We start from the raw sequence: 21,608 nt of genomic DNA on the forward strand, positions 1-21,608 counted from the left end.
ATTTGATTGGACCAAAATAGTTTGCATTGTTTTATAATGTCAATTTAAGTTTGGGTTTCTCAGATGATGTAAACTCTGATGTGCTGAGATAACAAAATTCCACTGCTTACTCTGTAATTTCATTCAAAGATTTATTAGAAACAAGTTTTATTTATTTAAAAAAGTGCATAAATCTCAGTAAGCTCAGTGTAGGGACGTTTAAAGACTGGCTTTCCTTTTTAGAGAATCACAGTTATTTCGCTTAGCAAAGAGGAATGTAACCCAGTCAAAGGCAGCAGCAATAAAAGAAACAATTAACTCTCAAGTGCAAGTATGCCTCGAATACCCCCTTTACTGCTACAAAGGGAGGTGTTGACTTAGCAACAAACAGAGGCGGGCTCTGGGATGGTTTGTCACATGCACAGCTAGCATCCTAAAAGAGCGTTCCACATCATTGTTGTCTGTTGCCTGGCGACCGGATCGTCACTGTAGTCCAAGATGTTGGCGTTCCACATGCCAATACCCCTCAGGCCCTTAGACATCACCGAATCCGCCTTTGGGCATATACTCTGTGGGTCATCGTACCAAACTTGATGGATCTGTCCGTCCTGGTCCTGAGGAAAGAAGCAACAACATAAATTTGATAATAGCGCCATCTTGTGGTCTGAAAAGATTTGTCCATCCACCCTGAGGGCAAATAGCAGAAATGTTTCTAGTTGTTTCAGAAGGCTAATTCCTTCCGTTTGGGAAGTGACACTGCTGTACTTTAACAGTGCATCCAGATAAACGGCTCTTCCCTGAAATACAAGCGCCACGCAGGCATGAAGCTAGTCAAACTTAAACAAAGAACACAAGCCTGAAGAGATGATCATATCAGTCGAAATCTTGGTTTGCATATTAATATTTGTTTTAAATATTAACTGGAGCTAAACAGTGCACAGATCCTTTCTTGCACATATTGCCTTTTTGGTCCGAGACCTAAAACATTTCGCCTGGAAGCAAAAGAACTAAAACCCAAACATTTAAATGCACATTTAATTTTATAATTAATTGAACACCTTATCCATGCGTTTGTATACTTCAAGAAGAAAAAGGATTTATCCTTAAAATATGAAAGAAAATTGAGCACCTTGTAATTGAAGTAGGGAGCCTGCTGCTCGTCGTCCCAGAGCCTGCCTGACATCGAGCTGTTGACCTGCTTCATGAGCCACTTGTACGGTTTCTGTTTTCCAGCCGCATCGCTGCAAGGAACTCCACGGAAAGGCACTTTCTCTATAGAGCACACGCCCTCCTGGTGTGAGAAAAGAAATGACGGTGTGTTATAATAACAGGCAGGAGTGGCCTCGTATTATATCACATATGGCCCACACTGGGCAAGGTTAGTAATGCTATCGGCTAATAACCTATAAAAATGTCATTATCCCGCCTTTGTTCAGCCTAATGAACAACCTCGTGTCCCCATTCGAGGAGACACCTTTTCACTGGTCTTCAAAAACCTTCAACAACAAACGAATCCTCACTTTTATTTTTTTAATGAACGATCTCTTACCTGGGAAAAGTTGAGGCATGGATAGTCATAGCCGTACCACGGCACTCCCATCACTATCTTCTTTGGACTGATCTTCAGATTCAAATACTGGTCATAAGCTACAAAGAACGACACCGAGTATTTCATGTCATTGTCTCAAGTAGATTTACAACAACATGCCTTTCTCCTGTTCTACTATAAAGCCACAAACCTTCGAGTGTCTGACGGAGAGGAGCGTTTGCCATTGCAATGCAGTCGCCGGTGATCTGGCTCTGCTCGTCGTAGGACATCACAAACAGCAAGTCGCAGGATTCGGCAATGGTTACGTAATCATAGCAGCGCTTATCAATGCATTTTGGTGACCAAGCGACATCAAATGAGACCTGAGGAATCAGGAAAAGGTAAACATCAACGGGATGATGATTTTAAAATCACTCAGAAAGTGCTCATAGGCCTTTTTTCATTTACCCAGTCTTGCCAAAAGACTTTTTATCTGATTTAGTGCTCAGCTCAGATAAAATAATTATAGTGGATGATGTGCTTGTAACGATATAGAAAAATAAGCACGTCCTGTGAAGACTGGTGAAGCTGGGTTTAGTATGGATTTCAAACTGAGAGACTGGCCTTGGAAAATGACCGTTGTCTCCGAGTGCCCAGTCATTCCGCTTTACCTGAGATCCTGGGATCTCCCTGTGAAACATCTCAGTGGTCTCTTTGACCAGAGATGTTAAGGCATAGTACTCCGGTGAGCCCTCTTCCACAGCTTGTTCAATGTCTATGTTAATCCCGTCCATAAACTGACTCTTGGCCAACATGACCTTGTCTGTTATCCACGCAGTTCTGTTGTCCTGGTCCACAATGTAGGAGAGGGGGACGTCGCCTTTACCCAATAACACAAAAAGATAGACAAATGTACAAAAACTCAATGAGAAGAAGCACCACATACAGTACCGTGCAAAAGTATTGAGCCACGCCTGGTTTCTTTATATCCAGACTTTCTTGCAATTCATTTAAGTTGTCTTGAGCAACAGTCTTTCTTTGGACATTTGGACGATTGTTCACTCATCAGTCCTTGTATCTGATCGTTTTCAGACGCTGACCTATGAATCACTCGGGCATAAAATGCAGCTAATTCAAGGGATGAACCGGGGTTGTGTCTACACATAACAATCTGTCAGAAAAAAAACAACACATTTTAAATATTATCTTTAGGCACTTTGTTGCCAATCTGTGGCAAAGACGCATAAATTGTTCTAATTTCTTTATCTACAACTATGAATCCAAATTTGAAATTTGTATTTTGCTTCAAACCATCACCAGTATGTAGAGGAGGAGGTCAGGAGAGGTGTAGAGCAGTGAGTGTTGACAGAAAGAAATCGTGTTTAAGAAAGTTCAGGTTTTTTTGCTGAGAAATAAAGGTGGTAATACCGAATATTGACTTTCAAGCTTGTTAGAATTTTAAAAATCTATTTGTTCTTTGTGTATTGTGATTCCATGTATGTTTGCATATGTTTCAATAAATTTCCTATTAAAATAAAAAGTAGTGAGGGGTGCTGCTGTGAACTGAACAGTCACAGGACGTAAATAGACGTAAATGGAAAAATGAAATATGGAATTATCACAACATCAGTGCAAGTACTGAGAGATATTTAGTTACATGTAGGTAAACTCCAGTCAGCTCTTAGTACAATAAAGAAAGTTATCTTACCTTTGAGGACGACCCGTGCGCCTTTGGAGTGAGCGTAACACATGAGCTCAGCATCATATTTTCCAAACGCTGCCACTGTTGTTACCATGCTCCAGTTGTAGGATTTCCATGTCTTCCCACCCACGTCAAATATAAACACCTGAAAACGACGCACACAATTAAAACACATACAGTGGCATAATAGCAAAGCTAATGATGAGGATTTACTGAAAGGTCAGAACTGTTAAGTACTATATGTGTAAAGGAACATCTGGTATACCTACTGAACAGCTGTCTGAAAAAATAAATCAGAAACTGAAGATTAAAGTAGGATTTACTGATTATCTGAGAGTTATATGGCCGAGTGTATAATTTTGTAACCTTATGATGGTGTTCATTGTTGGTCAAGCATCCCCTGAAAACCAGATTTTAACCTCTGGAGACTTCCTGGTTAAATAGGTAAATGTAGACAAATACCACCTCGTTCTTCTGCACTTCTTCTGTACTACTGATGTCAAATAAACTGTTATTGAAACTATTTGCCCGAATCATTTTTGGTCAACAAAATCCTGCATTCAGCAGAGCAAACATATGTTTATAGAAAGCACTTCACTATTTCACAGTGGAACTTTATGAAGCTGAATATATTTAGCTTTAACAGAAAAGCCCCTGGTGCTCCAACAGGGCTTTGATGTGCCTTGTAAATGGGAACTGAAAATACTGTGTTTAGAGTATTGTTCCATCAGGGGCGACCTCCAGGCAGGTATGGACACATTCTTATCAGCACGGAAGAAACAGAAGAGCTAAAAAGTTCTATTTATATGTTTCATGGCATAAAACAACAACAACAACAACAACAACAAAATAAAGTGTTGGTGGGATTGTTTTTTTACCCTTACTGGGGAATACTGAAGTTTCCTCAAGCTCCTAAGTAGAAAAAGATTCTGGGGGTGTTTTCTTAATTTTTAATGGCCTGTGGTTAATAGATGCAGCATTAACCACAAGCATAAAATTAAATTAAATTAAATGAACAGACTATGTTACCCAGATTTATATAAACTCAGCACAAACGGTAAGCAAATGTGTGTTTGTGCGATAGCAGAATAAGCTGTTTGGTATTCGTTTTTCATGGGCACAACCCACAAATGCACAAATATCCCTTACAAATGTTTCACCATTTATGAGGAAACAATCATGCTTTTCACTGATATACAACAAAGAAATAATGAACCAAACACAAACTTTAAAGGGCCACATATTCACCGTGTTCTCCTGAGAGCACGTAACGAGAACAGTGTGTGATGATATGGGGCTGGACTGCGATTATCTGGAAACCAATACGAGGTTCAGTGTGTGTGCGGACTACTGAGCTGGTCCCTGGACACACATACGAGCTGGGAGCTCGCCTAACTGGGAGCCCTGTTAGTTTCACCTGAGGATGGTCTCTGAGAGAGAGAGTCAAACAGCTGTCAAACGAATCTGGGCCACGAGCCTTATAGTTTTACACCTGTAAGCGACACTAAAGAGGACTGGTAGTGTCATGTAATTAATATATCCTTAGTGCTTATTTTCTTTATTATATTGTTTTATGTACTTTAATAATGAAGGTTTGTAAAGCAAGGCCACTTTTGACTCATAAACTGTGCTCAGCCAGACTGAAAAACAGGACGTTAGTGTAGAAATATACAAGTATATTAATAAATACAGGAAGCCAGACAGAAAAGAGGAACTTGTACCATATAAGGAGTGTTTGTATCGAAACTGTGTGACGTGTAAAGTACCGAAATAACACCTGTATGTGAGACGTTTTTAAATTCTAATGTTAGAGCTTTGGGCTGTGCAGGGCTCTCTCCCTCTCTTCCGGAAGATGATTGAATAAAAAGAATTATAAATGGTTTTGACCACTATGAGTCGGGCTTTCTCTGTTCTATCATGGGGATACTGAGTCACACCTCCATCACAAGACCAACTTTTATTATTACAGTGGCGACAGCACCAAGCAGCAGCCTTAGCTCATTGCCGTTGTTGCCATTTGTAATCAGAGTAAACCCGCAACGTTTCACCTGTTTCCGATGAGCTTTTACATCAGCAGCACCAACACTTACGTGATTTACGCCACCACACTGTTTGTAAAGTGTCTCAGATGTCTCTGGCTGCGAGCGATGAGCGGAGGGTTCAAAGGTTTTTTGTTTTTTTCGGCCAAGTTTTAGCAGCAACAGGTTGGTCAACTAAGTTTACCTCGAAGTCTTTCTCCTCGCGGATCTGCTGGCAGAGCTCCGGTCTCTCACACGGACACACGCTGGACCTACAGGCGGTCAGGAGCGAGCACAAAATCACAAGAAAGCTCAACATCTTTAGCAGAAAGAGGAAAGTTTTAGCGCAGAGTGAACCCGTGCGACTGTGAGCTGCCCTACGGCGTGCGAGATGGGACAAACTTCTACTGTCATTTATTTGTACAGCTTCAGAAAACAAAGTAATCCAAGTCGCTAGAAAAATTTCAAATAGATATATTTCTATATTACAGAAAAAGCGGGCCAGGCTGCCAACAGAGGTCAAAGTAAACCAGGCAAATATTGACAGATTTGAGTTCAGGGGCAGAACACATCTCCAAATGATGAACTCTGATCTAACCTTCCCAATTATGATATGGGTCAATCTGACCCATTATCACCCTCTCTTCCTTTGATCGGTTACACAATGTGTCTTTGTCGCTGCATCAAGTGTTATTCTGTTCGGATCATCATAAAGAACCACATAAATACTTTACAAAGAAACTCTTGAAAGCTTTGATATTTAATGTGAGTCGTCTCTTTTTATTTGCAGGCTTTTGAGGGAACTTAATACAGGTATTTCGAGTGTCGTGCTTCCTTTGGCCTTTTATTTAAAAAATAAAACAAAACAAAAAAAACACTATATACAGTACTTCAATTGAGATGGATCCCAGTTATAGTTATCTGTGAAGCCAGATTACAACAACCATGTGTCTTAACCAAAAGTATACATGTCCTAAAGACATAAAGGTCTGAATGGTTTGTTGTAATTGGTATATAGCTGTGCTCCAGTGCTATTGTGACACATCTTTGAAGTAATTTTTTAGTGACATTTATTCTCTAAGATGCATGTAAAACAAGTTTCTAGGACTGTCTTCATTTATGTGTGCAGAATTGTCAAATAATAGCAATATTGTAACTCCTTATCATCAGTGTTTCCTTAAAAGTCCCTAAAAAGTTGACCCAGGGCACTGCATCAAGAGCACTCCCTCACTTTTCACAAAACTCAGCACATGTGAACTAAAATCATCTGTTCATGAACAACAGAAAAGAAGAATTTAAGGATTTTGAAGGCAATTTAACTGGTCGAAATGAGGAGACCTTTACTGTAACAAAGAGATAAGAAAGTAAACATCCAGCAGCTAAGGGAGCAATATCAGCATGTGATGACCTGCACACCATCTGCCAATCAGGCCGTCACAGGAGAGCCAGCAGATGTCAGGAGTCCAATGAAAACCCTCTGTGTGTACGTGAGGGTGAGGAGGAGGTGTTTGCTCCCAGTGTCACCCTCTGCATGTTGTTCCCAGCAATCAGCACGCTGTGTCCAGTTTTTAGTGCATCTGAATGTACAACTGTCTGACATTTTGGCAAAAGCTAACCTGCTAAAGATGTTGGGCACCAGATGAAACGATGTGTTTTGTACTCGGGGTGTAATAATGTGGCATTACGTGAACATTACAAATTGTGGTGTTTGTTCAAACGTGAAATTTGCAGCGTTTGTTTGGCTTCAAGAACAGCTGGTCATGAGCAAAACACTGAATATCTCTAAAAAGCAAAAATAAATAAATAGATTTAGATGAATTGATGTTTTTTTCTACCCGATTTTAATTATTGAAAATATAAAAATGAGCTGGTGAAATAATTTTGGAATTAATTTTTCTTTAGCAGAGATTCAAATCTACTTACAGTTTTATCCAGCATTGCTGGGCATCGTTATTTATCCATTTATTCTTTATAATTGTATATAGAATAATAATTGCATCTCAACAGTATAAATAACCCTGTAACACTTGGATTAATAATTTTGCACACAGTTTACTCACACAAACGCACACAAAAGTTACGTTAAAAACAATCAGAGGTGTTGGGGTGGGGGATACCAGATTATTGGAACATGTGAATTGCTTGTAGAACTTCATTTAAAATATTATAAATTTATTGTGTGTACAAGTCAAAAAGGGGAGGGGAGGGGGGCAGACCTGAAATTAGCCTGTGTCTCATAATGGCTGGGAAACGTGACCTCGTCCTCATTCACTGACAGAGACAAATGAAAGCGGCACCAACAAACAGGCCAGGACTTGTTTACACTGGCTGGTATCAGCCTCAGGACTCACACTGAGGGTGATAAGAAGTGTGATGCAGAAGAATAGGTGTGGTGATTTCATTGTCACACTTTGTGTCTGATGCTTGTAGACATGAACCTTTTCCTTTTCCCCTTTGTTAATAATAATGGATTGCATTTATATAGCGCTTTTCGAGACCCTCAAAGCGCTTTACAATTCCACTATTCTTTCACTCTCACATTCACACACTGGTGGAGGCAGCTACAGTTGTAGCCACAGCTGCCCTGGGGCAGACTGACAGAAGCGAGGCTGCCATATCGCGCCATCGGCCCCTCTGGCCATCACCAGTAGGCGGTAGATGAAGCGTCTTGCCCAAGGACACAACGACCGAGACTGTCCGAGCCGGGGCTCGAACCGGCAACCTTCCAGTTACAAGACGAACAGCCAACTCTTTGAGCCGCGATCGCCCATAAATAAACATAGTGGTGCTAACCCCATCTGAATGAAATATTCTTTCTTTTGTATTATCTGCAAAATAATTTTGCAATTCACAAAATCATGAAGTGTGAGTGTGTTTCACTGAAACAATTTCCATCTAAATGAGAAAACACAGATCAGTTAATAAGTAGTTACAAAATGCCATCAATACATGTGGATACGTAGTGCCTCAATAAGTCCTGACCAGTCTGTGGTCTGAATCCTTTTTGAATTTTCTGTTAGTAGATTTAAATTTAGGGTTTTTTAATGAGTTTTATTGCTTTTTGTTTCTTGTTCTAATATTTATCAAACACATTTAGAGAAAACATATGGCCTTAATGTATTGAATTTTTTAAAACTACACTGCATTTGAATTTGTCACTCGACTCTCACTTATTTTTTTTAAGTATATTAATAGCCTCTGAAAATGTGTGCATGAGCTTTTATATCTGTTGATGCCTTATAAGCTGTTCCTGGCATCCCAAATCCGCCCCAAGACAAAACAGAACTCACAATTTCAATATAAATTTTTTATTACTCATTTGAGTTTCATTAAATTAGATAATTTCTTTTCTTTTCTTAAAAAAACCCGTGACAGCGGTTGTTAAGTCAACATGTGTTGGCTTGACTTTTGAAAGGTGCTCTTGGTCATGGCCAGTCGCAGGAGCAAGGTGACATGACTGTGAAAAAGCCGCCTGCCAGGGCACACTGACATTTCACTGAATTACTAAGTGGAAACAAATCATATCTGCGAGAGATAATTATTTAACCTTTGTCCACCTTTGTTTAAAGCATCTCACCAAAAAAACCAATGGTTTGAGATAAATCGCTTATTGAAAACAGTGGACACATAAAGCTAATTCTAAGGATGTTGAAATATTGGTATGCTAATATTTCTATTCATTCATAAATTAAAATACCTATGAAAATAGCGAAATGCTTAAGATTAGAAAACCGATTGTGTTTAAAATGTGTGAAGTGCTATAGAAGAAAAACATATTCTTGTAATTGCGACATTGGGAAATCTCTGGAAATTTGTGAAAGGTAAGAGCCAGGTCAATACAACTTGTCACATCTGTGATGTTTCCTATTAGTTTATTTACTTTGTCTAATCTGTATGATCAGGGCATGGTCACATCAACACCAAAGACAGCCGGCATTTAGTTAATGATACATTTGATGGGCAACGTCAGCAAAAAATCTGCTTAAAAAGGACGCCTCTGCCTGCAGATCCTCACATCCACCAGCCATGAGGGTGCTTGTACTAGCTCTTGCTGTGGCTCTCGCAGGTGAGCAGGAATTATTTACAACTAAATGTTGTTAAATTGAACTAAAAATTCATCTTCTGAAAAAACAGTCTTTTTTAAGAATTAGATAACAACTAAGAATAAGAATTTCAATAGACTTGCAGCTGAGAAGAATTGTTACTGCCAGTGCTAGCAGTTTAATGCTGCCAGAATATAACAATGCTAATTGCCAAATGTTAAGCACATTCTGGCAAAATAGCATAAATTTTATATAAATTAGTATCATTATCCCTTTACAAATTCTCTTCCCTATTTCTTGTCATTTGTGACACCAAATTAACATTTATTCTTCTCCTGTTACAGTGGGGGACCAGTCCAACTTGGGTATGTTGTTGTCCTGTTATGTTAAACACAAAAGGCAGTTAATAGAGAAAGCTTCTCCCTCATCTTAGAAATGCACTTTGTTTCTTTTTCTGTTTTTACAGCCCCAGGATTCGCTTCTGTTAAGACCTACATGTACAAATATGAAGCGGTTCTTATGGGCGGCTTGCCTGAAGAGGGCCTGGCTCGAGCTGGGGTTAAAATCCAGAGCAAAGTTTTGATCAGTGCAACAAGTGCCAACGACTACATTCTGAAGGTACAGATCACTAGGCAGAATTAAAATGAAAGATTATTGAAACAGACAACTTGAAACATAGCTTGTTTCTCTCTCTTTCTCCTCTTTTTTTTTGCAGCTTGTAGACCCTCAGTTGCTGGAGTACAGTGGCATCTGGCCCAAAGATCCTTTCCATCCGGCCACCAAGCTCACCACAGCCCTGGCTACTCAGCTCTCGACACCGATCAAGTTTGAGTATACAAATGGCGTTGTCGGGAGAGTGTCTGCACCGGCTGGTGTCTCCACAACAGTGCTGAATATCTACAGGGGAATCATCAACCTCCTGCAGCTGAATGTAAAGAAGACACAGAATGTCTATGAGATGCAAGAGGTACAAAAAAATTCGCTTTCATCAGGTCCTTCATACAAAATGCTTGAACACTGACGGAAAATAACAACAATCTATATTTTGATTGTATTTCGTGATCTAGTCTGGTGCTCACGGTGTGTGCAAGACCAACTATGTCATCAGGGAGGACATGAGGGCCGAACGCATTCATCTGACCAAGACCAAGGACCTGAACCACTGCCAGGAGAAAATCATGAAGGACGTCGGCTTGGAACACGTAGAGAAATGCCATGATTGTGAAGCTGTAAGGGCATTTTCTAGTTGTTTCATAATCTCTCTTCTAGAAGTCTTCATGCTGGCAGTTTGAAGATTGCGTTGGTTTTATAATTGCAGAGAGGAAAGAGCCTGAAGGGAACTGCTTCCTATAACTACATCATGAAGCCAGCACCCAGTGGTTCTCTGATTATGGAGGCTGTTGCTAGAGAGGTCATCGAGTTCTCACCTTTCAACATTTTGAATGGCGCCGCTCAGATGGAGTCTAAGTATGTGGTTTAAACTAAAATATTATGCTTCATTACAGATTTATAAGCATCGTGCCACATTGATTGAATGATTATCTCCCCTCACAGGCAAATTCTGACCTTCCTGGATATCGAGAACACCCCCGTGGATCATGCCAGATACACCTATGTTCACCGCGGATCCCTGCAGTACGAGCACGGCAGCGAGATTCTCCAGACACCCATCCATCTTCTGAGGGTCACCCATGCCGAGGCTCAGGTACTGCAGCATTTACTTGGAAAAAGCCTTTTCTGAATTCACCCTGTATCCACAAACCTTTTCATCTGGATTGTTTGTTTCCTCACAGATTGTCAGCACTCTGAACCACCTGGTAGCCTCCAACGTGGCCAAGGTCCATGAAGATGCCCCTCTGAAGTTTGTTGAGCTCATCCAGTTGATGCGTGTGGCCAGAGTCGAGACTATTGAGTCCCTCTGGGCTCAGTTTAAATCTAGACCTGATCACAGGTAAGTGCAGCTTTGATTCAGTAAAGGCCCAAGAAACTAACATGACACGGATAATGGGATTGTACTCCTCTTTCCCAGGTACTGGTTAATGAATGCTGTCCCCCACCTTCGCACTCATGCTGCTCTTAAGTTCCTCATGGAGAAGCTCCTTGCTAATGAGCTAAGTGAGACTGAAGCTGCTATGGCTCTCTTGGAATGTCTGCACTCTGTGACACCTGACCAGAAAACCATCGAACTTGTCAGAGTAAGTATTTTTTTTAAGCTTTCCTATATATTTGCAGTGACATGAAATCAGTTTTATATTGTGTCTTCACCACTTTTCAGAGCCTGGCTGAGAACCACAGAGTGAAACGTAACGCTGTGCTCAACGAGATTGTGATGCTGGGCTGGGGCACTGTAATTTCCAGGTTCTGTAAAGCGCAGCATTCTTGCTCATCTGATCTTGTGACAGTATGTATTATTTGAACATGTTTTATTCTGCTAAAGTTCAATTTAGACATCAGTGGCTTTAATGTTTTTTTACATTCTTGCACAGCCTGTACATAGACAAGTTGCGGAGGCTGTTGAAACAGGTGACATCGATCAGCTCACTGTCGCTCTCAAATGCCTGGATAACGCTGGACATCCTGCTAGCCTTAAGACAATCATGAAGTTCCTGCCTGGCTTTGGCAGTGCTGCTGCCCGAGTCCCACCCAAAGTTCAGGTCGACGCTGTTCTAGCTCTGAGGAGAATTGCAAAGAGGGAACCCAAGATGGTGAGACTACATTTTCTGATTCCTACCATCAATAGCAATAAATATACTTGAGACCTATTTTGTGTGCAGTGTTCAGTTGGGGCTATAGTAATCGGTCTTTCTCATTAGGTCCAGGAAATAGCTGCTCAGTTGCTCATGGAAAAGCATCTCCACGCAGAACTCCGTATGGTTGCTGCCATGGTGCTCTTTGAGACTAAGCTCCCCGTGGGTCTAGCAGCTAGCATTTCCACAGCCTTGATCAAAGAAAAAAACCTGCAGGTCGTTAGCTTTGTCTACTCTTACATGAAGGCCATGGCCAAGACCACATCCCCTGACCACGCTTCTGTGTAAGAACCTAAATGATTTTCATGTTTCTAAGATGCTTTATATCTATGCATGCTAGTCTATCGAATCTCAAATATCCCCTTGTTCTATTTTAAGTGCTGCAGCATGTACTGTTGCCTTGAGGTTCCTCAACCCCAAATTAGGCAGACTGAACTTCCGCTACAGCCGAGCCTTCCATGTGGATACCTATAACAGTAAGACGATAGCAGATAAATAACCCGCTGTTGCACACCTTAGATTTGTGCATGTGGTGTGATGATGTTTATCCATTTGCCTGCCAGATGCCTGGATGATGGGTGCTGCCGCCAGCGCCGTCTTCATTAATGACGCTGCAACCGTGTTACCAAGAATGTTTATGGCCAAAGCCCGTACTTACATGGCCGGAGCTTATGTTGATGCTTTTGAGGTAAGACGTTTAAATGTTAAGTAAGTAACTAAAAAAACACTCGGCAATGCAATTCAATGGCTTCAATATGTAAACCATACATTTTTCAGTATCTGCACTTGAATGCATTCAATAACGTACTTTTCAGGTTGGAGTGAGGACTGAGGGAATCCAGGAGGCTCTTTTGAAAAGACGACATGAACATTCTGAGAATGCAGACAGGATCACCAAGATTAAACAAGCCATGAGAGCTGTAAGTTGAACTACTGTGGCAAGAATGAAAATGGGATTCTGAGGCACATTTTCTTTACGAGAGCTGACTTTTCTTTTACTTGTTTTTAACCTAATTTATTCCCACAATAGCTTTATGAGTGGAGGGCTAATCCTTCGAGCCAGGCCCTGGCCTCTATGTATGTGAAGTTCTTCGGACAAGAAATTGCATTTGTCAACATTGACAAATCCAAGGTTGACCAGCTTATCCAGGTACGGTTTCTCCCACAGCCTCATATGGTTTCTTAGTAATGATGCATTATGTTAAGTTGAAACTAATAAGCAACGTTGCCTTCACAGTTTGCAAGTGGACCTTTGAGAAACATGTTCAGAGATGCTGTAAATTCTATGATGTCTGGTTACGCAACACATTTTGCTAAACCAATGCTGCTCGGTGAGCTCCGTCGCATCCTTCCCACCACTGTTGGGTTGCCCATGGAGATCAGCCTCATTACATCCGCTGTGACTGCTGCATCCATTGAAGGTAAGTTTCATTTGGACAGTTTACAAGTTTACAAAAGGTAAAAATATATTGATATTGATATGAAAAATATATTGTTCTCTTGTGTTCTTTTGCTAGTCCAAGCCACTGTGTCACCACCTCTGCCTGTCAACTACCGGGTTTCCCAGCTTGTGGAGTCCGATATTCAACTGAGGGCTACAGTTGCTCCAAGGTACACAACAGCTTGAGAAGCTTCTTTTCCGCAGTTTAATGAATGAATTCAGAGATAACTCTTAATGAATAAATATTTTCTGTCTTTTTGCAGTGTTGCCATACAGACCTATGCAGTCATGGGTGTGAACACCGCCTTAATCCAGGCTGCAGTGATGACAAAAGCCAAAGTTTACACAGCTGTTCCTGCACAGATGAAAGCAAGGATTGATATTGTTAAGGGCCACTTCAAGGTTGAGTTCCTGTCTCTCCAGGGCATTAACACAATTGCATCTGCACAGTATGTTCCATCCTTGTCACTAATTGCCATGCATTTCAAAGATTTTTGGTCCTTTTCGGCATCTGTTTTTATTGGGTGGGGTTTTTTCTCTCATACAGCGCTGAGACGGTTGCCATTGCGAGAAATGTGGAAGACCTCCCAGTCGCAAGAAGCACACCACTGATGTCATCTGAAGCTGCATCACAACTTTCAAAGGCCTCTCTCAACTCAAAGATCTCCAGAATGGCATCATCTATAACTGGTGGAATGGTAAGTTTGGTTCACTTGCCTCCTATTTTCAACATTTAACTTTTTGAAATAAACGTGGCGATCTCTGCTGTGGTTTTACAGTCTGCGTCATCTGAAATCATTCCTGCTGACCTGCCACGTAAGATTGGGAGGAAAATGAAATTTCCTAAAACCTACAGGAAGAAAGTCCGTGCTTCAAGCAGAATGCTAGGATTCAAGGCCTACGCTGAGATTGAATCTCACAATGCTGCCTACATCAGAGACTGCCCTCTCTACGCTCTGATGGGAAAGCATGCTGCTTCTGTTAGGATTGCTCCAGGTGAACTTGAAGTTGAAGCTTTAACCTAACAAATTTGCAAAACATTGTGGAAAAGTCCTGTTTTTGTTTTTAATTATTATTCTTTAATTTATATTCCAGCTTCTGGACCAGTCATTGAGAAGATTGAAGTTGAGATTCAGGTCGGAGATAAAGCAGCAGAAAATATGATTAAAGCGATTGACATGAGCGAAGAGGAGGAAGCTCTTGAGGATAAGAATGTCCTCTTGAAAATCAAGAAAATACTGGCACCTGGTCTCAAGAACACCACATCATCTTCCTCCAGCTCCTCCAGCTCCTCTTCATCCAGCTCTAGCTCCAGCAAGTCTTCTTCATCCAGCTCCCGCTCCAGCAGCTCCAAGTCATCCAGCTCTCGTTCCCATAGGTCTCGCTCCAGAAAGTCCCAGTCTAGCAGCTCTCAGTCAAGCCGCTCTCCCTCAAGCTCTTCCTCCTCTTCCTCCTCTTCATCATCCAGATCTTCTTCCAAGTCATCTTCCAGATCATCTTCCAGATCATCTTCCAGATCATCTTCCAGATCTTCTTCTAGGTCCTCCTCTCGCTCCAGACCTAAGATGGCTGACATTGCTGCTCCTATTATCACGACGTCCACCAGAGTGAACAGCTCCAGTGCTTCATACTTGCTCAGGACATCTGGCAGCAGCAGCAGCAGCAGCAGAAGAACCAGAGTGAACAGCTCCAGTGCTTCATACTTGCTCAGGACATCTGGCAGCAGCAGCAGCAGCAGTAGCAGCAGCAGCAGCAGCAGCAGGAGTAGCAAGAACAGCAAGAACAGCAAGAACAGCAAGAGCAGCAACAGCAAGTCATCAAGCTCTAGGTCCTCTCGGCGCAGTGCTCAGTCCAAGGTGAGTCATCCTCTCTTCGCAGCATGCAGACGTGTGTGGAATTTTATGGAATGTGGGGCACTTATTTTACAATTCTTTTCCTATTACAGCAACAACTGCTGGCCTTGAAGTTCAGAAAGAACCACGTCCACAGGGTAATTATTAGGCATCACATCAAAGCTCCGTCATGTCTTCTGTTTAAGCAGGCTAAATGTGTGGTTTCCTTGTTTGCAGCACGCCATCTCCACACAGCGTGGCAGCAGTCACAGCAGTGCCCGCAGCTTCGATTCCATCTACAATAAGGTGATCAGTCAAATGAAGATATTTACGGTGTTACACATTAAACTGGGAATAAACATAATTATTAATATCAACCTCTGGTTTTCACTTTTAGGCCAAGTACCTCGCTAACACACTCACTCCTGCCATGTCCATTGCAATCCGTGCCGTGAGAGTCGACCACAAGGTCCAGGGATACCAGCTAGCAGCTTACCTGGACAAACAGACCAACAGAGTGCAGCTGATTTTTGCCAGAGTCGCTGAGAAGGACAACTGGAAAATCTGTGCCGACGCTGTGCAGCTGAGCCCGCACAAGCTGATGGTAAACATAATGAACTTATGAGGAAGTAACCAACTAAAATTAGGTATGATGCTTAGGCTTTAACTCACTGAAATTTATTTTAGGCCAAGATATCCTGGGGTGTTGATTGCAAGCAATACTCCATCACGATTATAGCTGAAACTGGTCTTTTGGGCCATGAGCCCGCAGCCCGCATGAAGCTGAACTGGGACAAACTGCCAAGAAGCATAAAGCACTACGCAAAGAGGTAAAGCTGTGGACATTATTTCGATTCATGCATATAATCAGTGCTTTTATCAAAAAGCTTTTGCAGACATTTTGCAGATGGCAGTGCATAGCAATTACTTTCTTCTGACATCCTCTCGAACCTGTCGTTTGTACTGAAAACTGATAAAAGCTTTATAAAACACTCAGTAACCTTTATGCTTGTCTAGGGCGTGGAAATCCATGATCCCTATTGGTCAAGCATTTGGAGTAAACTACGCAAAGGCCAAGAATCCTCGTAATCAGATCAAAATGACTGTAGCTGTTGCTACTGAGACAAGAATGAATATTGTGATGCACACACCAAAGGTACAGTTTTGTTGCCCCTTCTTCTGTATGCACTGAAAATGTTTGCAATGCACTTTGTCACTCAGAGTGTTTCTAACTACTTTCTGACTGTTTAATATTCCAGGCGATCCTTTACAAGCGTGGGATGTGTCTACCTGTTGCTTTACCTATTGGAAACACTGCCGCCGAGCTGCAAGCATCCCGGGACAACTGGGCTGACAAGATGTCCTATTTAGTTACCAAAGCTAACGCAGGTAAAAATATTTTAATGTTTTTTTTAACAAAAAACAACAACAAAAAACCCCAAAACAGATTTCATATTTCTGTGATTTGACTTGTGATTTCCTTTTCGTTCCATTTCAGTTGAATGCTCCCTCATCAACAACACACTGACCACATTCAACAACAAGGAAGCTAGAAATGAGCTGCCACACTCGTGCTACCAGGTCTTGGCTCAGGATTGCACACCAGAACTCAAATTCATGGTTCTGCTGAAGAAAGACCAAATACAGGATCAGAACCAGATCAATGTTAAGATTTCAGACATGTAAGAGCAGCCAGGATTTATGTGGAAAAGAAATAATGGTCAGCCTGTGAGCCAAAAAATAATCATATGTATTTGAACTGCTTCTCAACAGCGATGTGGACATGTATCGGAAGAACAACGCTATTGTTGTGATGGTTAACGGAGTTGAAATCCCTAAAAGCAACCTGCCATACCTGCATCCATCAGGTTTTTGTTTTGTTTTTTTAATTTAACAAAAATATTGAACTGCCAGATTGTGCCATTTGAAACCATGCTTATACATATTTGCACTTACTTTAGGTAAGATACAGATCAGACAGTTAAATGAAGGCATTGCTCTCATGGCACCCACCCATGGTCTTCAGGAGGTCTTCCTTAGCTTCAACGAGATGAGGGTAATACAAAAAAATGCTGATAATACATATATCTAATATGCATATTTATTATTTTCTGAGGCAATTTCCTATTTGTATACCTGCTTTAATCTACATTGTACTAATATCTGAACTTTTTTATTTCAGGTTAAAATTGCAGACTGGATGAAAGGAAAGACTTGTGGAGCCTGTGGAACGGCAAGCGGAAATGTCGGAGATGAGTACCGCACACCCAGTGAACAGGTGACCAAGGATGCCATCAGCTACGCCCACTCCTGGGTTCTGTCTTCAAACACCTGCCGTGATCCCTCCGGTAATCCTTGCAATATTTCCTTGACCTTTCTCTAAGAGAACATTACCTGCAATGCAAACTGTCACAACACAAACAATGAATATTTGGCATCAAACAATGCACACATACAATACTTACCTTCACCTTCTACACTCTTCCAGAGTGTTCCATCAAGCAGGAATCTGTGAAGCTGGAGAAGCAGATGGTCTTTGAAGGTGTGGAGTCCAAATGCTACTCTGTTGAGCCTGTGCTGCAGTGCCTGCCCGGCTGTATCCCAGTGAGAACCACTACCGTCAACGTTGGCTTTCACTGCCTGCCCAGTGGTGAGTTGCAAGAAAGCTTCTTTGAAAAACATTATCTCTGTTTTAGTATCACGTACAGTCTCCAATCACTTCTCTTTTTTCACTGTTGCAGAAACAACTGTGAACCGTTCTGGTCTGAGCAGCTTCTTCGAGAAGAGCATCGACCTGAGGGATACTGCAGAAGCCCACCTGGCCTGTCGCTGCACTCCTCAGTGTGCTTGAGCTCATTGCCTTCGGCCACATGACATTTTGTTTTCTGTTTTAGACAGGTGTTGTTAATTAGCTTTGGCTCAACTTGTAAACTTAAATAAATTGGAAAAGCATGTGAAGCATGAAACTGTTGTGCTCATCTTTTATTATTATTATTTCCTTATTCTTTATTATAACAAAACATAAATAAGATCAACTTAATTTGTCCCAAAAGTTAGTCACAGAAACCAAAATTTGAAAAAATGCAACATGACAAACAGATGTCAGTGAGGTCAAGTCTACTCAAAAGAAGCAAAACTGAATAGAAAAATTAAAGAAAAGTAAAATAAATAAAATAAATCAAAATCAAATGCAATAAAATGTTATGTAAAAAGCTTGATATAATACAGTAAGGAGCTCAAAATATTAAAATCTTAAAGAAATGCAATAAATACAAAAAAAAAACCCAATAAAAATGTAAATAAAATACATCAAAGTGATTTTACAGAGTAAGATTAAACTAGATAAAAATGGATTACTAAAGAAACTCTAAAAGAAATCTGCTCATCCTCTTCTTGTATGTATTTGTTGCACATTTTGCAGTAACATGAAATCTTTGTAAGCACAGTAGTCATGAGCTCACATTAAAATTACATTTGTAATACAACCTAAGCAGTTTAGGAACATTTATCATGGTACAAGTGAAAGAGACCCTTTTAGTGCACTCCTTGATTTGTGGAAGGTTGGCTTATTCACATCATTATAATGTAGCCGTAAACAGGGACCTGTCTACAACCTGCCCAATAAGTATAGCATGTTAAGTTGCAGAAAGCAACACAACATGGGGCGGTTTGTTTACAAACTCAAGTCTAACTTGTTTTTTGTTAGAAAAAATCTGATTGTTACATGCTTAAATTTACACAAGTTTACACTGTCACGAATAAAAATTTAAACCTAATTTTTTATGATTTGTTGGGTTAACCCTCTGAGGTCCAAAATATAATTGGCCATTTTTGACTACGTTCAGGGCTGGACTGGGACAAAAAATCGGCCTTTGAATGAAAACAAACGCTGTTGTGACAGTGATGTACAGTCTTATTGGTATTTATATATGATTTCTATACGTTTTACATCAGATAAAAACTTTGGTTGTAAGATTCAGATAATTATTTATTAAAAATTAGACATTTAAAATGAGAATAACAAAGAAAAGTATTTCGTTGTGCCGCCCTTTCCCTGTGTCCAGGGCTGGGCGCTCAGGTATGTACCAGCTCACTCCCGGTGACTACTTGGCAGGGCCTGGTGCCTGTTGCCTGGTCAGGCCTCTTCCGGGGCAAAGGGGGCCCTTTGGGCCTCCGGCCTCTGGGCCGGCGGCTCAGTTCACTCTGGCTTCTGCTCCGTGGCTACTGGGTGACCCCTCACCTGGGGCTCTCCTCAGCTCTTCCCAGGAGGGTGGCACGGATGCCCCTCCGGTGGTCCTCCTTGGGTTCTCAAACTCTGGGGCCTCTGGATGTCTGGGGCCTGGATCTCCTCCATGCCTGCTTCATGCCCTGGGGGCGGGGCTATGGCTCTCTACATCCTCTAATGACAAAACCACTTATTAGGTTTAGAAGGAAATGACTTTTTCTACATGAGGTAAAGTTGGAGCTGTTTCCCCAAACTAAATGAAATCATCATTTAAAAAACTACAATCTGTATTTACTCTGAACATCTGTGTTAACATTTGAAATTGGAAACATGTAAGTGTAAGAAATCAGGAAGGGGCATGTATAGGAATTTCTTTTACTTATGTATTAATCACATTATTTTATTGTATGATGCCTTGGTGCCACTGGATTTTAACATGTCTCACACTCATACAGTAAGACAAATGGTGGGGGTGTAGTAAGGAAGTTGGGGGAAGCAGACAACTCCACAGGAAGAGTCTTTTGTCTCTTTGAGGACTCTGGGAGGCAGCAAGGGAGTGTGAACCTTAAGGTGTGAAACAGCTGTGTACTGCCTTTTGTTCCTGGAGATATTTAACTGAGAGCCATGCTGGGCTCAGACTCTGCTGACCGTCTGTCCCGCGGTCATGCAGGGACTTCATCAAGCTTGGTTGTCTGTTCTTTGTGTGTTTGATTAAAGAATGTTAGCTACCGCTCACCGCTCGTCTGCAGGCTTTATTTAAATGGAAAACTTCCACAACAGACAAAAAAAAGCTTTTTGCTAAAAAAAAGATTCAGAGCAGAAGTTTTTTGCACTGCATTTTAAAATGAAAACATATTGCATTTATTTACAATTAAAGACACAGAGCAGAAAGTGTGTTACTGTTTTACATCCACAGACACACAAGAAAAGAAGCAGGCAACATGTAAAGTTATGGCAATTTTATTTGTGCATTTCAGTTTTTAAAAAACAAACAAACGTCCCAAGAAGAAGGATGGGGTGAAAGAAAGGTGGAGAGAGGGGGAAGAAACTATTGATGCTGCTGGGTCAGTTCTTTCTCAGCAGTCTGCTCCAGAATCCCCTCCTGTCCTCGGCTTGCTTTTCTTTTTCTTTTGCCTTCAGTTCGTTTAAGGTCTTGTTGAGCTGCTCCTCGGCATCTTTAAATTTTTCTTTCAGCTGCTGTTTGGCCAGTTTCCCCTTGTGTTTGAGGAGCTCTTTAGCTTCCTTTTTGTGCTTTCGCATTTCTTTCAGTGCGTCTCTGCAGTCTTTCTTGGTCACCGTCATTTCTTTCTTGAATACCTTCACCTCAATTTTCTCTTCTGCAAGTTCTTCTTGCACTTTCATCAGTTCCTTCTTCATGTTTTCAGTGTGACTCTTTGTATCTTCCATTTCTTTCTTTGCTTCCTCTATTTTCATTTTCTCTTCCTCCAACACTTTTTGAGCTTCCAACAATTCTTTCTTCAAATTTTCAATCTCATTTTCTGCCTCATCTTTACGTCTTTTCTCCTCTTCAAGTTGTTGCTTTACATGCAGTAATTCCTTCCTTAGTGTTTCAGCTTCAGCTGTTACATTTGCAGCTTCTTGAGTTGCCAACTGCATTTTCCTTTTTCCCTCTCCAAAAGCTTCCTGCACCTCCTGTAATTCCTGCATCACATTTCCTGCCTCCTTCTTTGCAGTTTGATATTTATTGTTAGCTTCTTGTGCTGTGCTTTTCTCTTCCTCCAATGCTTTTTGAGCTTCCAACAGTTCTTTCTTCATCTTTTCATTCTCCTTTTCTGCCTGTTGTTTTCCCATTTTCTCTCCTTTAAGTTTGAGACCCACATGCAGTAATTCCTGCAATACTACATCAGTTTCAAACTTTGAATCTTTAGCTTCTCCTCTTGATTTTTCTGCCTCTTCTTTTAATTTGATATTTTCAGCCTGTATCATTTGAAGTTCTTCTTGCAGGTTAATCAGCTGTACTGAATTGTGAGGTGAAGCACTCGCCGATCCTCTTCTCGTTCTCCCCTGATTCATTTTGGCCTTTTAAACAAAGGAGCCAACGTTTTGTAGAGGAGTGAAGTGAAGTTTTCGAT

The 21,608-nt window shown here is 41.1% G+C and overlaps 2 protein-coding genes across 2 annotated transcripts; one reads left to right on the forward strand and one right to left on the reverse strand.

Annotated features, from left to right (window-relative positions):
* Positions 1-169: 169 nt before the first annotated feature.
* ctbs (chitobiase, di-N-acetyl-) lies at positions 170-5,617 on the reverse strand. Its single transcript, XM_085372614.1, has 7 exons — positions 5,433-5,617; positions 3,216-3,354; positions 2,179-2,387; positions 1,719-1,890; positions 1,529-1,626; positions 1,109-1,270; positions 170-593 (listed from the first exon to the last, which is right to left on the reverse strand). The coding sequence occupies exons 1-7, from the start codon at positions 5,544-5,546 to the stop codon at positions 405-407; spliced, it is 1,083 nt and encodes a 360-aa protein (XP_085228740.1). The 5' UTR covers positions 5,547-5,617; the 3' UTR covers positions 170-404.
* A 3,611-nt stretch (positions 5,618-9,228) lies between these two features.
* vtg2 (vitellogenin 2) lies at positions 9,229-18,250 on the forward strand. Its single transcript, XM_085372737.1, has 34 exons — positions 9,229-9,293; positions 9,615-9,635; positions 9,737-9,888; positions 9,986-10,237; positions 10,338-10,499; positions 10,589-10,737; positions 10,825-10,975; positions 11,064-11,221; positions 11,300-11,465; positions 11,546-11,671; positions 11,757-11,975; positions 12,084-12,301; positions 12,396-12,493; positions 12,581-12,705; positions 12,833-12,937; positions 13,048-13,167; positions 13,255-13,438; positions 13,535-13,628; positions 13,722-13,907; positions 14,006-14,156; positions 14,238-14,454; positions 14,554-15,314; positions 15,404-15,448; positions 15,528-15,596; positions 15,688-15,894; positions 15,978-16,120; positions 16,308-16,446; positions 16,550-16,679; positions 16,789-16,972; positions 17,064-17,158; positions 17,252-17,346; positions 17,473-17,638; positions 17,779-17,940; positions 18,032-18,250. Exons 1-34 carry the CDS (start codon positions 9,254-9,256, stop codon positions 18,139-18,141), a joined length of 5,400 nt encoding a protein of 1,799 aa, XP_085228863.1. The 5' UTR covers positions 9,229-9,253; the 3' UTR covers positions 18,142-18,250.
* Positions 18,251-21,608: the final 3,358 nt, after the last annotated feature.

Source organism: Diplotaxodon limnothrissa, linkage group LG15 (assembly GCF_057381915.1).
Source record: "Diplotaxodon limnothrissa isolate DT_005_m linkage group LG15, D_limnothrissa_male_GT1.1, whole genome shotgun sequence".
Classification (NCBI taxonomy): Eukaryota; Metazoa; Chordata; class Actinopteri; order Cichliformes; family Cichlidae; genus Diplotaxodon; species Diplotaxodon limnothrissa.